Source organism: Monodon monoceros, unplaced genomic scaffold (assembly GCF_005190385.1).
Source record: "Monodon monoceros isolate NGI ecotype Baffin Bay Population unplaced genomic scaffold, NGI_Narwhal_1 Super_Scaffold_10, whole genome shotgun sequence".
Taxonomy (NCBI): Eukaryota; Metazoa; Chordata; class Mammalia; order Artiodactyla; family Monodontidae; genus Monodon; species Monodon monoceros.
In genome coordinates this window covers 10,493,396-10,507,420 of record NW_021703766.1, presented here as the reverse complement: position 1 = coordinate 10,507,420, position 14,025 = coordinate 10,493,396, and the positions used below count along the sequence as shown (strand labels likewise).

Below are 14,025 nucleotides of genomic sequence, written 5' to 3'. Positions count from 1 at the left end.
ACTCCTCTCTGTAGCCTAATAACCGCACCTCTTGCCATCGAAGCAAGAGTTAAATACCCTTTCTATGCCTAGTTCTTGCTATTTTCCGTTTGCTTTGGAGAATTCAGTAGCCAGTTTCATCTGCCAATCCTCCCACACTCGCTAGTCTAGCCTAAGTGGCCTCCATATTCTAATTTTTTAGGAGATCAGACTTACTCTAAGCTGTTGTACGGGGGGGGTCTCACACTTCCGGCTGCATAAGCATCGCTACAAATGCTCATTCAAATGCCCCATTTCCCACTAACTCAGTGTGATTCCCACAAACGTATCAACAGCTGAGACGCTCTTAGGGGAAAAAAGATACCACCCATATTTTTGTCACCTTCCTTTTCCATGGGGAACGAGTCCAATGACTCCAAGCCTTTGCCACTTACCTGAGACCAGGGCCCAGGGCTCCATTCTGGAGGGCAGGCATGGCTGTTGCAGACTTGAACCTGAGTGGGTGTGCTCACTGGGCAGAGAGAATGCAACACCGCTTCCTCCTTTTGGAAGGGCTTCTTCTGGACACACTGGACCTTCCGGCTCTGCTGGCCTCCCGCACATGACCGGCTGCACACGCTCCATTCACCTGGCTTCCAGCTTTCAGTGAAAGACAGAATTACTTCTGGTGAAGCTAAGACTATGGATCATCAATTCCAAAGCAGTTACTGTGAAAGATTAACCACGTGATGAAAGTCTAAGGTCAACTGTAGAACCAATATGGCCAATTCATACTGATTCTGCTTTTATAGATTTTCAAGCCTACGTGAGTGTGGTCCATTTGTAGGGAATCACATGTAATCACCACGTAATTCTGGGGAAAAATACGTTCCTGTCCTCTGCAGGCAAAGAAACATGTGCCATTTGGAAATGCGAGCGATTCATTCGTTCAGCCAATTGGGATCTTAAACCCTGCGCCACGGGACCTCCTAGGCATTAGGGTTGGAAAAGATGGATGAAACAATGCTTCTCCCATTAAGAAGCTTATGGAAGAGGTGGCTATGTGGACAAATAAAGAAGATACTTTCTGATAACTGCTACAAAGAAGTTAATAAAAGTACAATAATGAGACTAATGAAACAAGGGGTCAGTGAGGGGGAGAGAGAGGGGTGTGTGTGCGCGCGCGTGCGAGCATCTGAAAGAGAGGGGGGCACATTCGGAGAGGGTCTTACAAAGAATATTTCTAAGTAGGTGGTTCCCCCGACTACTTTTTCTGGTTAGCCTTAAACTTTACTGATGGGTTAGAGATATAATCTCGAGTTCTTTATTTAAAGATTGCCAGGTCACTTCTTTTTTTTTTCACAGCTGTCTGAGACTTGGTGTACACTGAAGAATGATCAACTGCAACCAAGAATCCTTGTCAACAACTGGCTGTGATTAGTTGAAATTCTCTGATTCGAAGGCCTAGCATTAAAAAGATCCACCAGATAGGATGACGATACGTTTCAAAGCATCAATGTCTAAAACTGCTCTTGGTTTACAAATCTTCTAAGTATCATTTGAAAGCATAAAAACATCACTGAGACCAAATGTGTGTTTGTTACACATCTGCATTTCTGCATCTTCCTAGTCCTTTGATATTTGCTCTGGTTTCCCCTGCCCCCCACAAGCCTGAGGTGTGAGGTTAAAGACCTTTCTGTTAGTCCAGAGAATTTAGTACATGAGTTCTAGGATTCTAAGTATTCTAAAACATTGCATAATCCATGTTATCTTAGTTAAAGAGAGATGATACCAAATAAAAGAATTCCTTATATTTGTATAATCATTTTCTCTTACAGTAAGATGCAAAGAAAAGATAAATATTATCATGAAATTATTAGTTTTAATCAACCCCGACCTCACAGACCTGATTCCTCTACTTTCCATTTTCTCCCTTATTGCCTTTTTTTTTTTTTTTTGGCCGTGTCTTGTGCCTTGTGCAGAGTCCTAACCGCTGGACCACCAGGGAAGTCCCCTTACTGCTTTTTTATATTTATCATTTTTATAGCACGTATCTCACTGCATCTCAATTATCTGTTTACACATCCACCTCTTCCATTCGATGGTGGGTTCATTGATGGCAGGAACTACAAGCTATTCATCTCCACCTTCCAGTCCTCAGCTGAGGGCCTGGCGTACCGTAGGGCATATAACATGGTCATTACATGGGAAAATAATGGAGTTAGATCAGATGAACTCCTTTGTCCTTAGAGCTCTAATAGTCTAAGCCCTTATTTCTAGTATATCTCTGCAGAAGAATAGTCCCTAAAAGGTCCCATTATTCAACAGGAAATACTGAGATAAATAATAGGGTTGCAGGGAATTCCCTGGAAGTCCAGTTGTTAGGACTTCGCAGGTTTGATCCCCGGTCAGGGAACTAAGATCCTGCATGCCTCTCACTGCGAGGCCAAAAAAAAATAGGGTGGCATAAAAGGGAAAAGAAGCAAAAGACACTGCCCATTTCACTCCAACTCTGCAGAGTCACTGCAGGGGCTGTTCTGCTTTTAAAGAGCCAGCAAACTTGTTACTACACAGAATATCATTTCTACGTGGAGCCATCAGGAAAGTTCTGGGAGTTAAGCATGACCAACGCTCTCTCTTCCTTTTCATGGATGTACATACGAATGGGGTTCCTTTCTTTTCTTGGTGGAGATAAACAATGATGGAAAGGAGGCTAAAAATAAGAAACTATTAGCTTGCCATTCAAGTGTACTGACAACCCCTACACGTACCTAAACGTACACATGCGCGCGGGCACACGCGCACACAGCCCCATCTAAGGGAGAGATTATTCCACAAGGATCAATAACACTGTCTGGTTATCACGTCTTAGAGCCACGGGATATTTTTAGAGCCAGACATTTCTTAGCAAGAGAGAAAATTCCATGGAAGCCCCCCACATGTCCTTCTCCTTTTTGTGTTCAGGATACAGCTGGTTCCAAACTCTAAGGGAAAAACGGAGTTGACAATTGGACCTAGGGGATCGGTGGGGAGCTGAAGCCCCAAACGATTATGACAAATACACTATTTACAAGGAAAAAAATATGTATGTATATAAAAAGATTGTGCAATATAATCGCATCACCACAAAGCAAACGCCACTTACTAAGATGATCGGAAACAGCGGGGAACACAACAGTGCTGTAGGAGAAACGCTGTCAACTCTATATAAATACATTTGGCAGAAGGTAAATCAAACAAGAAGAGACTCCATTTGGCTGGGAACAGTAGTTAAAATTAGCGTTCAAATAGTAGTGTGGCTAAAATCAATCCAAAAGCAAACCCACTGAGCTCCCCACCGTGTCTCTTCATCAAAAACGGGGTTACCACTTGGGCTCTACACCCTTCCTTTTAACTTTGTGTCTTGCTACTGTGTAATTTGCATTTGGGCTTTCGTGGGCTGTAGAGTAATATGATTTTTAAATTCTTGGATGACTCTATAAACGTTAAGCATACAACCACATAGAGATTTAACTAACATACGATTCTGTGTTATTTAAATATCTGTTTTAGGTCAGAGAAGAGGGGTCTCTATGAAAAGGTTGAAAAAAGATGTCTTTATGCCTTTTTTTTTACCCCAAGGTTATGGTGGCAGAGCCAGAGTCTGAGTGTGTGAAGCAAATTTGTGCTTTTCAAGTTATATATTTTAACTGCAACTCTCGTCTCCTTTCTTATATTGCCTTTTTTGGGGGGGTGGGGCGGGGGGTATTCTGTCTATCTTTGAATCACTTTTTTTTTGAGTCACTTTGGATCAGAGGCATCGACAGTGGTTTCAACCATCTCCTATCAACAATAAAGGCACACAAGTACAGATGCAACCAGAAAGACATTTCCAGATGACTTACTAGGCAGGGCAGGAGAAGGCATTGCACATTTTGGGTTCAGTTGCTGGCTTGGCTCTCGCATTGCAGAATGAGGAATTGACTTGAGTGTTTTGATCCCGTAAGCAAATGGCCTTGACACTTATGTAACCTAATAAGACACGAGAAGTTACAAAGTGAAAATTGCAGGTAACCAATTCCACTTAGTTTCCAAGTGTAGCTTCAGGTTTACCAGGGTTCCGATAATTTACTGAAGATACAGAACCTAAATATTGTACGAAAACACTTCCTTCTGATAAAATCTACAACTAATGTGAATTCCACCCTCATGCCACGCCCCCCCCAACAGTTTTCATATTTTAATAGTTTTTAACGTGTAGCGTCTTAGTTTTGAAGACTGCCATGGATTCTAGAACGATATAGTAATGAAGGCAGGGCAATATTTTGAAATTGAAAACAGGGCAATATCTGTTTGAGGGAAGTATCCCAGAAGCTTTAACTCACACTGCACATATCTAACGGAAAATGTCCTGCAAAGAAAAATCTTGGGGGAATTATGTGTGGAAACTCTAAGGTTTTGCTTTTTCATGAAGCATCTTCTACACTTGCCTGGGAGTGTGTGCACATATAAACAGAAAGTTGAACTCACTGAGTATGTGTTCATGCTTGTCCGCAAGGACTCTGGTTTTTTGTTTCTGCCTGGTTCACCCCACTGCCTTGTTTTCAATATTCATTTCAGGACCTCTCATCAAGATACACTTTATTTTGTGTGTGATTAACTGTATTTGTCAGCTCCCCACATAGGAACGCTGCCCCCTCTTTCAATTCTCTTTATTCACATGGACTTTTCCTTAAAATGGAATCTGAGCAACAGTGAAAAGTCACTCCCGCTAGAATGATTAGGTTGAAGGGGGTTTACTTTCAGGAGGAACTGATCAAAATATTGGGACTCCCTAAAGTCAAGAGTTTGCTTCCGGAGAACGTATTCGTTTGGACTTGTCTTCTCTTAGACTTCCGACATGCTATGGTCTGTGAGTCACACGAAGGTGTTGCTAACTCAAGGCAAAGGAGAATCCCATAATGCACTTGTCCAGCATCCTCCCCTTGGTTGTATTTATTCCCTGTAAATGGAAAATGGATTGAATCTCTCTCTTTCCCAAGGAACCTGTGCTCTCTCTGGAATACCAGGAAGTTATCGCGAATGATCTCAAAGAGCATTTGATACATGAACAACTGCTCATGCTCGAAGACTACGTGAAAAACAGCATAAAGATTATGGTTTCTGTTCGGTAAAAAAAGAGAAAAAAGAACAGAAAATGATACATGTGTGGCATGTGTCTGAGTATGTGAAACACATGTGTTTTTGTTTGCTTCAGAAAAAGAATACGATATAGACCAAAGTATTAACACTGCTATTGCTGATTAAAAGATTATGGGAGATTATTTTCTTCTTTATAGCATATTGCTTTTAAAATGTGTATTAATAAAAAATATATTCCCTTTTAATTATTTCATATATATTTTTAAAAAGAAGTATTTCTTCATATTTTGTTAACTAGCATGGGCAGCTGAAGACAGAATTTCTTCACTTTCTGTATTTCTGCTCTGTCTCTGGTCCCAAGATGCCCCATTTTGCTCAGTGGGATGGACACAGTAGGGAGACCCGCTGTCACCAGGTGCTCTGAGCATGAGGAAATGAGGGACCAACCTTCATGCTTTGGTTTCATGGACTCATTTATGGACTCATTCTTCTTCCCAAAGGGCAAGTGGGACAAAGATTGACTTACCAACCAATATGTGATATTTTGGGACCTAAATAAAATGCCTCCCGTCTACGCACTGAGAGGATGGCTGTTGTTTTTCCCTTCCTTACAAGGGCTATTTCTCGGATTTAATCCATTTCCCTGCGGGGCTGGAATGCCACTGCTTCCACGTGTCAGATCGCTGTCTTAAGTCTGCCTTGCGTGTTTTTTCACTGTCTTGCCCCTACCTTCTCTAAGTCCCACTGGGAGGCTGACAGCAACAGAAAAGTCAGGACAGAAAGACAGGAAGCTGTAAGCTGAAAAATCCATCAATGACTCAATCCTTATAAGAAATGGACACATATTTTCTATTTCCCCCCCCTTGCACGTTTCAGATGCGTAACTTTTGAGTCCCGGTTGTGGCTGACTTGAGAATTGTGTGAGTGGGTTCCTTTCTACATAGGAAAATCCCCGAAGAGTACAAATAATATTTGCTTTTTGGTTTTTTTTCCCTTACAGTGACAGTTCCCATAAAGATAGTTCTTTTGTTGCTTATTTAAACCATACAGTGGAAAGACGTCTGGAGTGAAAGAACCTGTTTTTTTTTTTTTTTTTTTAAAAACAGGGCAGGTGGGGGGGTTCTACAAAAGGAAACTGAGGCAGGGGCCAGACCACACGGGGTCCAGTGGGCCACAAGGAGGAGCGTGGGTTTCATCCAAGTGCAAAGAGGAACCATGGATGACTTTGAAGTAGAAGAACATAATTTCATTTTTTTTTTCTGTTGCTGTAATTTTTTTTGAATTTAATTTTTTTATACAGCAGGTTCTTATTAGTTATCTATTTTATACATAATAGTGTATATATGTCAATCCCAATCTCCCAATTCATCCCACCACCCACCCCTGCCCGCCACTATTCCCCCCGTGGTGTCCATGTTTGTGCTCTACATCTATGTCTCTATTTCTACCCTGCAAACCAGTGAAAGACCCTGTTTGAGGAGAGACGTGGAAGACGGTGAGGAAATCAACTACCTCCACCACAGGAGAAGGAGCAATCTGACTGCACTGTGCTCCAGGTGTGGCTGTGTCTTTCTGAGGCTGGCTGAGTTCCATTCACGACCTGGGGAAGTGCATACTTCCAAGATATCCCCGGATTTTTGCCTTGCATCAGAATCTGGACAGTGTAAGATACAAATCAGAGATCAAGATACAGGTCAGACCCTGGAATTCCAGAAATCTCACTGAACATTTTAGAGATATTTGCATGCCATTTTGACCTCAAAGCCGGTTCACATCATTGTTCCCAAGTAGGTTTTATGCTGATTTAAAGTTTGCCCATGACACTTTAAAATGTGTACCTCTAGAGCATCAGAACTGTGATTTAGAAAGACAGTAGGAAAACAGGACATTTGCTATAAGCCCACAACCCTCAGTTCTAGGCATATCCAATGAATAAGGCAAGAAAATAGATTTTTACCTTATGTTGAAGGAGAGGTTATACTATGAGGTCTCAACCTTCACTTTAAACTTGAAAGCCTAGCATGATACTAAAATATGCTAACTCTCAAAACAGGCATAAAACTCTCAGCAGAAATCATTCTCATACTGAATACTGGGTAGATATATGTGGAACCTCCCAGGTTTGGGATGTTTAAATGTCTTTCCCCCCCCCCCACGGTCTCAAACCTTTGGCCCATATATCTTTGTTCTATTATTTTAGGTATGACGCTAGACAGTTCAACAACTCTCGCAGAGAGATTCTAGTCATGGTGGTGCTCCAGAGATAACGGCTGAAATTCAATCAGCGTATATAGACTTTTATGATTTATCCTGGCTCACAACTTATAATCCCTCTCCTGGATGCCAGTAGATGCTAGACACAAGGGAAGCACACAGAAAACCTTAGAACACCCCACTTAAAATCCCTATCATCAACCTTAGAATCCAGGCAGATTCCCAATAGGATTTCCAAAGAGAATCTGCCCAAAGAGTAGGTGTCTGTTAACTGTGTCCCAGGATGAGCAGATAATACAAAAAGAAATACGATCAGACGTCGTGGTTGGTAATATATATACTGGAATGGATCTGACCTCAAAAGGGCAAGGACTTGGGATAAATCTGACACTATCAGGTCTGACTACAAAAATAAGAGCCATCATTTACTGGCACTTCCCAGGTGTCAGACACTCTGCTGGGCTTTTTCTATGCATTATTTCAAGAGTCCTCTAACAACTCTATAATGTAGGTGTCTATTTTTTCATCGAAAAAAAAAAAACTGAGAAGAATGAACTTGTGCAAGATCACACAGGTGACTGGTGAATGAAATTAAAATAGAATTTAGGCCCTCCAACAAAATGTTCCTAAAGACTGTAAGATATCACCTTTTTTTTTTTCTTGGAGTATAGTTGATTTACAATGTTGTGTTACTTTCAGGTGTAGCAAAGTGATTCTGTTATAGGTGTGTGTGTATATATATGTGTGTGTGCGCGCACATGTGTGTATGTATATATATTCTTTTCCAAATTCTTTTCCATCATAGGTTATTACAAGATATTGAATAGGGCTTCCCTGGTGGCGCAGTGGTTGAGAGTCTGCCTGCCGATGCAGGGGACAAGGGTTTGTGCCCCAGTCCGGGAAGATCCTGCATGCTGCGGCGCGGCTGGGCCCGTGAGCCATGGCCGCTGAGCCTGCGCGTCCGGAGCCTGTGCTCCGCAACGGGAGAGGCCACAGCAGTGAGAGGCCCGCGTACCGAAAAAAAAAAAAAAAAAAAAAAAAAAAAGGTATCGAATAGAGTCCCCTGTGCTATACAGTAGGGCCTTGTTGTTCATCTATTTTATATATAGTAATGTGTATCTGTTCATCCCAAGCTCCTGATTTATCCCCCCCCCCCTTCCCCTTTGGTAACCGTCAGTTTGTTTTCTGTGTCTGGATATCACCTTGTTTTTGGTTTAGGCAAACACATTATCACATTATTTGCCTCCCTTCCTGATCCTCTCTTTTCTTTTTTTTTTTTTTGCAGTATGCGGGCCTCTCACTGCTGTGGCCTCTCCCGCTGCGGAGCACAGGCTCAGCGGCCATGGCTCACGGGCCCAGCCGCTCCGCGGCATGTGGGATCCCTCCGGACCGGGGCACGAACCCGCGTCCCCTGCATCGGCAGGCAGACTCTCAACCACTGCGCCACCAGGGAAGCCCCGATCCTCTCTTTTCTTAACTACTTCGCTTTGTTTTTTCTTTCAAGCTCAAAGCATGAATACAAACAGCTGGTTTTCTCCCAACCCGTGTCTTGTGAAAAACGTGTGTGACCACCAGAACTGGGCATTCATGACCGAGAAGCAAAGCAGGTTTCCAGTTAAAAATAGGAACTCCTGGCTCCGGCTCTGGCTCTGTCTGGTGGGATCCCACCTCCATTAAAGTTGGGTGGGTGGCAGGAGTCCAAGGACCTGCTTACACCAGACCGCTCCTTAGGATGCTACAAAATGCTTTCCACTCCGCTATTAGCGTAAATGTCTCCAGAAGTATTATGGCTTGCTCTGAAGATTCCACGGTGTGGACACCATTTGTCATCCAAGAAAACAAATCCCGGTGGCTCCCAGAAACAACCAAATTGTTAACAGATGGGTCTTTGTTTCCCTCACCCCCATCCAAAACAAAAAGCAAACAAAACACAACAGGTAGTACCATTAAAATCAACAAATGCCTAATTCTCCTTAGTCACCAATGAAAACCTTCTCAAAATCAAGGTCTCAGGAGTCTTTGAATTCCGAGGAGCTTTCTAGCCTTTGCTTTTATTATTTTTGCAGCTAAGTGATACAAAGGGTTCTTGGAATCATGTGTTGAGTCATGGTATAACATTTCATATATTTTGAATAAATAGAATGCTTTCCTTATTTGAGATGTTTTGCAGTGTTTTTGTTAATGTCTCTCGTGTGATACTATGTAAACAGAGACACTTTAGAGCTTTGTTCACAATCAAGCTAGAATTTTGAGAGGAATTTCACATTCAGAAGGTAATACTGATGCCCATGGATATTTCAACTCAATTTCTCCTTGAGTTAAAGTGGTATCTCAAATGTAACACTTTTGGTTGCTATTTTCTTTACGCGGTAGTAATGCGGAGATCTTGTAGGGAAGAAAATAACGCAGCACACCATGTGTGCGAGCATGGCACTAAAATACAGGTGAAATGTATCAGAGTTATAGTGAGCTAAGGCTCAAGATCGGGATGATATCACAACACAACGGAGCTGCATCACACACGCACATAAGATAGACGAGTTCAAGGGCAAGCGTGATAGAGACAGAAATCCACTCACCTAGCTCCGCTTCCTAGTACAACCCCACCCCACATTCAGACTAGATCCTGACTTCCACTGCCGCAGGGGAAAGGGATCCCCAATGGAAATGCAAAGAAAATAAAAAAGAACTTTAGTTCTTGCCTTTTGAACGTCAAGGACTTATGTTCTGGTGATTGAAGAGTGGTTTAGCACATTTTCAATGAGCATTTGAAATATATTCTACTTTTACCTTTTAGACAGATTCTAGAACCTAGGCCATACGTGGCATGTGGTTTCACTGTAAAACTTTTAAGACGTTGCTGTGAACAGCAGGCTGCATTTAAGAGAGGGAGGAAAAAAAAAGGACTGTGAAGGTCAAAGTGTCATCACTATTAAACAAACAAAAACAACCAAGATGTCAAGGTTCCCTAGGCTTCCAGTAAAGCAATCCATAAAATATTATTGATGCTACCATCAAGAAGAGAACGTAGGCAATCTCTCCCGTCAACTGTGTTTCTGCGTCTGGACCCACACATTCCTCCTCTCCTTCTGTTATCCAGGATGTCCTGCCCTGGCTCCTCCCAGGATGCTCAGCCGGGTTGTCCACTATTGCCCTGGATCCCATCTTCCCTCACCTACTTAAGGGCATCGCTGCTAGTGTCGTCCCCTCTCTCTTGAACCTTATTGAAATGTCCCTGTCTATTGGATCATTCGATAAGCACATGAACATGCTATTATATCCCTCATCTCAAGAGGAAAAAAATGATCTCATCTCTACATACACTTCCAGCTCACATTCACTGTTTCCCTTTATAGCAAAAATCCCTCTCAGAGTTGCCTTCACTTTGGATCTCCGCATATCCCTCATTCTCCCGTGGTCCCTCCTTCTCAGGCATCCCTCCCCACCACATCACTGAAATCTCTCTTTCAAGGGCACCTTGTCATTTCCAACAGTCAACGGCTTTGTCTTACTCAACCAATCATCAAGCACTGGACATAGCTGATCACTTCCTCCTGTTTTCGCTATTAGAAACTCATCATTTCAGTTCTTTTCCTCCCCTACTGACCGACTGGCCTTCATTCCTAGTTTCTTTTGCTGAAACCTTATTTCCTAATGATTCAATGTCAGATTGACTTCCAACCTCTCGACCTCTTGTTTTTCTATCCTCACCCCTCTAGGTGATCTCATCCAGTCCTGTAGTTTAAGTGCAATCTACAGGTTGACCACTCCCAAATTTGTAACTGTACAGCAGCGCTTTCCAGTAGAACTTTCTGCAATGATGACAAGTATTACACTATAAACCTGTGTTGTTCCATATGGCAGCCACAAGCCACATGTGGCTCTTGAGCAGTAGTATACATTGTGATTGAAGGATAAAACGTTACGTTTAATTTAATCTAAATCTAAACTTAAAGAACCACGTGTGAGTAGTGGCTACCATACGGGACAGCTGTAAATGAAGCCCATCCTCGGACCTCCACATTCAAAGAGTTAACTGTCTATTGAGCATCTCTACTTGAATGTTTAAAAGGTATAACAAAGTCTAACAACGAACTCGGGATTTTCCACCCTGTTCTCTGAAAGGCTGTTCTCCCCAGTCTCACAAAATGGCAACCCAATCCTCCTAATTGTTCAGGCTAAAATAGAAAGTTGATCTCCTCTCTTTTCCTCACACCCCACACCTAATCGACCAAGAAATGGTGTTATCTTTACTTCCAATATTACTCAAATCTGACCACGTCTCACTTTATCTATTGCTACTGCTGCTTCCTTGGTCTAAGCCGCCATCATCTCTTTGGATTTCCATGATCATGGCTCTCTAGGGATGAGTAGAAGCCATATTCTCTAGCAGAGGAGATGGACACAACCATGCTTAAAAATAATATGGTTACTTAAGAGGTTAAAAACGAAGTGCCATATAACCTGCCAAGGGAAATCAAATGTTACTGTGAACCTGGGGGAAGGGGATCACATGACTCCCTAAGGAAACTGTGTAGCTGTTACTTAATTAATGAAGTATTTTGGTGATGATTCCCGCCAAGAAGCCACAAAAGAATTTATTTTCTTTGAGGATTTCTATTCCCCCCAAAAGGACAACCTTTTTTTTTTTTTTTTGCGGTACGCGGGCCTCTCACTGTTGTGGCCTCTCCCATTACGGGCACAGGCTCCGGACGCGCAGGCTCAGCGGCCATGGCTCACGGGCCCAGCCGCTCCGCGGCATGTGGGATCTTCCCGGACCGGGGCACGAACCCGCGTCCGCTTCATCGGCAGGCGGACTCTCAACCACTGCGCCACCAGGGAAGCCCAAGGACAAACTTTCATATTGAGTTTCCCACCTTCCTTCCCTTAGGTGAAGCAAAAATATGTAAAGATCCTCTGAAAAGTAAAACGTCTGCGCTAAAAGTAGTTAATAGCAAGAAGGCAACTACTCCATTTCATACTATCAAGGTAATAAAAGAAGCTTACTTATGCAGCCACGTCAAGAAGAGAAATAACTCCCACGATTTACTGTAAATGTGCACGAAATTATGCAACTTTAAATGACTAACTCATAACATATGTCGTAGCTGGTTACTGTCATATTACTAGTATAGTTCTATAGCCAGTGGCCTACAGGACATATTGTTTATATTTTTTTGTTGGACATATTAATGCATTCATTGAATGCACAAATGAATAAGACTCTCAAGTTTAAAAAAAAAATCAAATGACTCACGGCTTCACTATAATGTCTGTGTATCTGTAAGGTCACAGGGGAGTTCTATGTGTAATCACGTAGGCTGAAGGACAGTATTTGTATAAACCAGCAGAAAGCTGACTTTAGAATTTACTTTAACATCAGCTCACAAAGCCTTCTTAAAGAGAGTAATTATTTAAACAAATAGACACCAAGACCAAATATATAAAAGATGAGTATTTGTCAATTACATTATTTGCTTCTCTATGATAATTCAGGCATTCTCTGCCCTTTTTCTAATCCTGTATGAGGAACAAAGTAGCCAAGAATGGAATACACAGCAGTTGTCTTATCTTCTACTGTTTGATGCTTGCAATAGCCAATCCTTTGGAAATAGACTGATCGTCTGGCTGAAAGAATCTCTAAGTCCCTTCTTTACTCCATTCTGAAGAAAGACTGGACTTTGTTTAAAAAAAAAAAATGTCAATCCCACCCACAGGAATGGCTACATAATTTGCGGGGCCCAGAGGAAAATGGAAATGCAAGGCCCCTCGTTTAAAAAAATGATTAAGGATTTCAAGCTGGTGACAACAGAACAGTGAACCAAACATAAGGCACTTCTGGGTCCAAGGTCCCCTGTGACTTTGCGGGTTCCACGTCCATGAAGCCACCTCTGCCCAACCTTAAGGCTGAGGTTTTCTCACCTGCATCAGTTTTAAGACACAATTTAAAATGTTCCAAATTCGACATGGTCCTGCGGTCTAACAATGACTTTGCCCACTCCTCTCAGTGGACATGACACCCACTAATTTGGCAGGCTCGGCTATACCTAAGTACCTCAGTGTGACCATGACCATCACCTTGACCACAGACAGCGCGACCCACCCGACGCTCGGAAGCAGGACCGTGGGACGATGTGTGATAAGCGCGTAGCTAAGATTCTAACTGCCTCTGTGGATGCTGAGGAGCGAACACATCTGAAACAATACGTCATTTGAAAATGCTAATTCCCATCACTCACATCTATTTAGAGATATTTTCAGTGACCCTGTCAAGCGCAGTCGATAACTTTTTTCAGCACCAGTGGAGAACACAAAGGCCCTCCATGTCACATGGATGCCACAACCCTCCCCCACCCCCCATCGTAGCACAACGTCACAATAACGCCCCGTCCTGCGCGTCGGACTGTATAGCCCAGCTGTGAAATGCACAAGTTTGGAAAGACTGCCAGCAATTCAGTCTACTTAACTGGACTCAGTCCAGAGGATTTTCCAGCCAACTGGCACTGGGTCTCTAACTTACAGTTGGCAAGCAACCTCCTTAAATGCTTCCAGGTCCTCAGTAGAACTGTTCAGTGTCTACCTTTAACACACCAACCACCTGACTTCAGACACAGCACTCAGCAACTCTGACCGCAGGGTGCGGAGCTATAAAATTTACAGCTTCTTAAGTTGGAAAACCACAGACGGGGGCTGGACTCTACCAACTGCCCTCTGAAGGAAGGGGGATGCAGG

The 14,025-nt window shown here is 42.7% G+C and overlaps 1 protein-coding gene across 2 annotated transcripts in view; it reads right to left on the bottom strand.

Annotated features, from left to right (window-relative positions):
- ADAMTS18 (ADAM metallopeptidase with thrombospondin type 1 motif 18) overlaps positions 1-14,025 on the bottom strand; it is a 158,203-nt gene that overhangs the window by 21,475 nt on the left and 122,703 nt on the right. For both annotated transcript variants that reach the window (XM_029245788.1, XM_029245795.1), the window contains exons 17-19: positions 6,592-6,733; positions 3,843-3,969; positions 414-618 (exon numbers count right to left, since the gene is read on the bottom strand). In XM_029245788.1, coding sequence (XP_029101621.1) covers positions 414-618; positions 3,843-3,969; positions 6,592-6,733 — 474 coding nt within the window. The remainder of the gene's footprint in view (positions 1-413; positions 619-3,842; positions 3,970-6,591; positions 6,734-14,025) is intronic.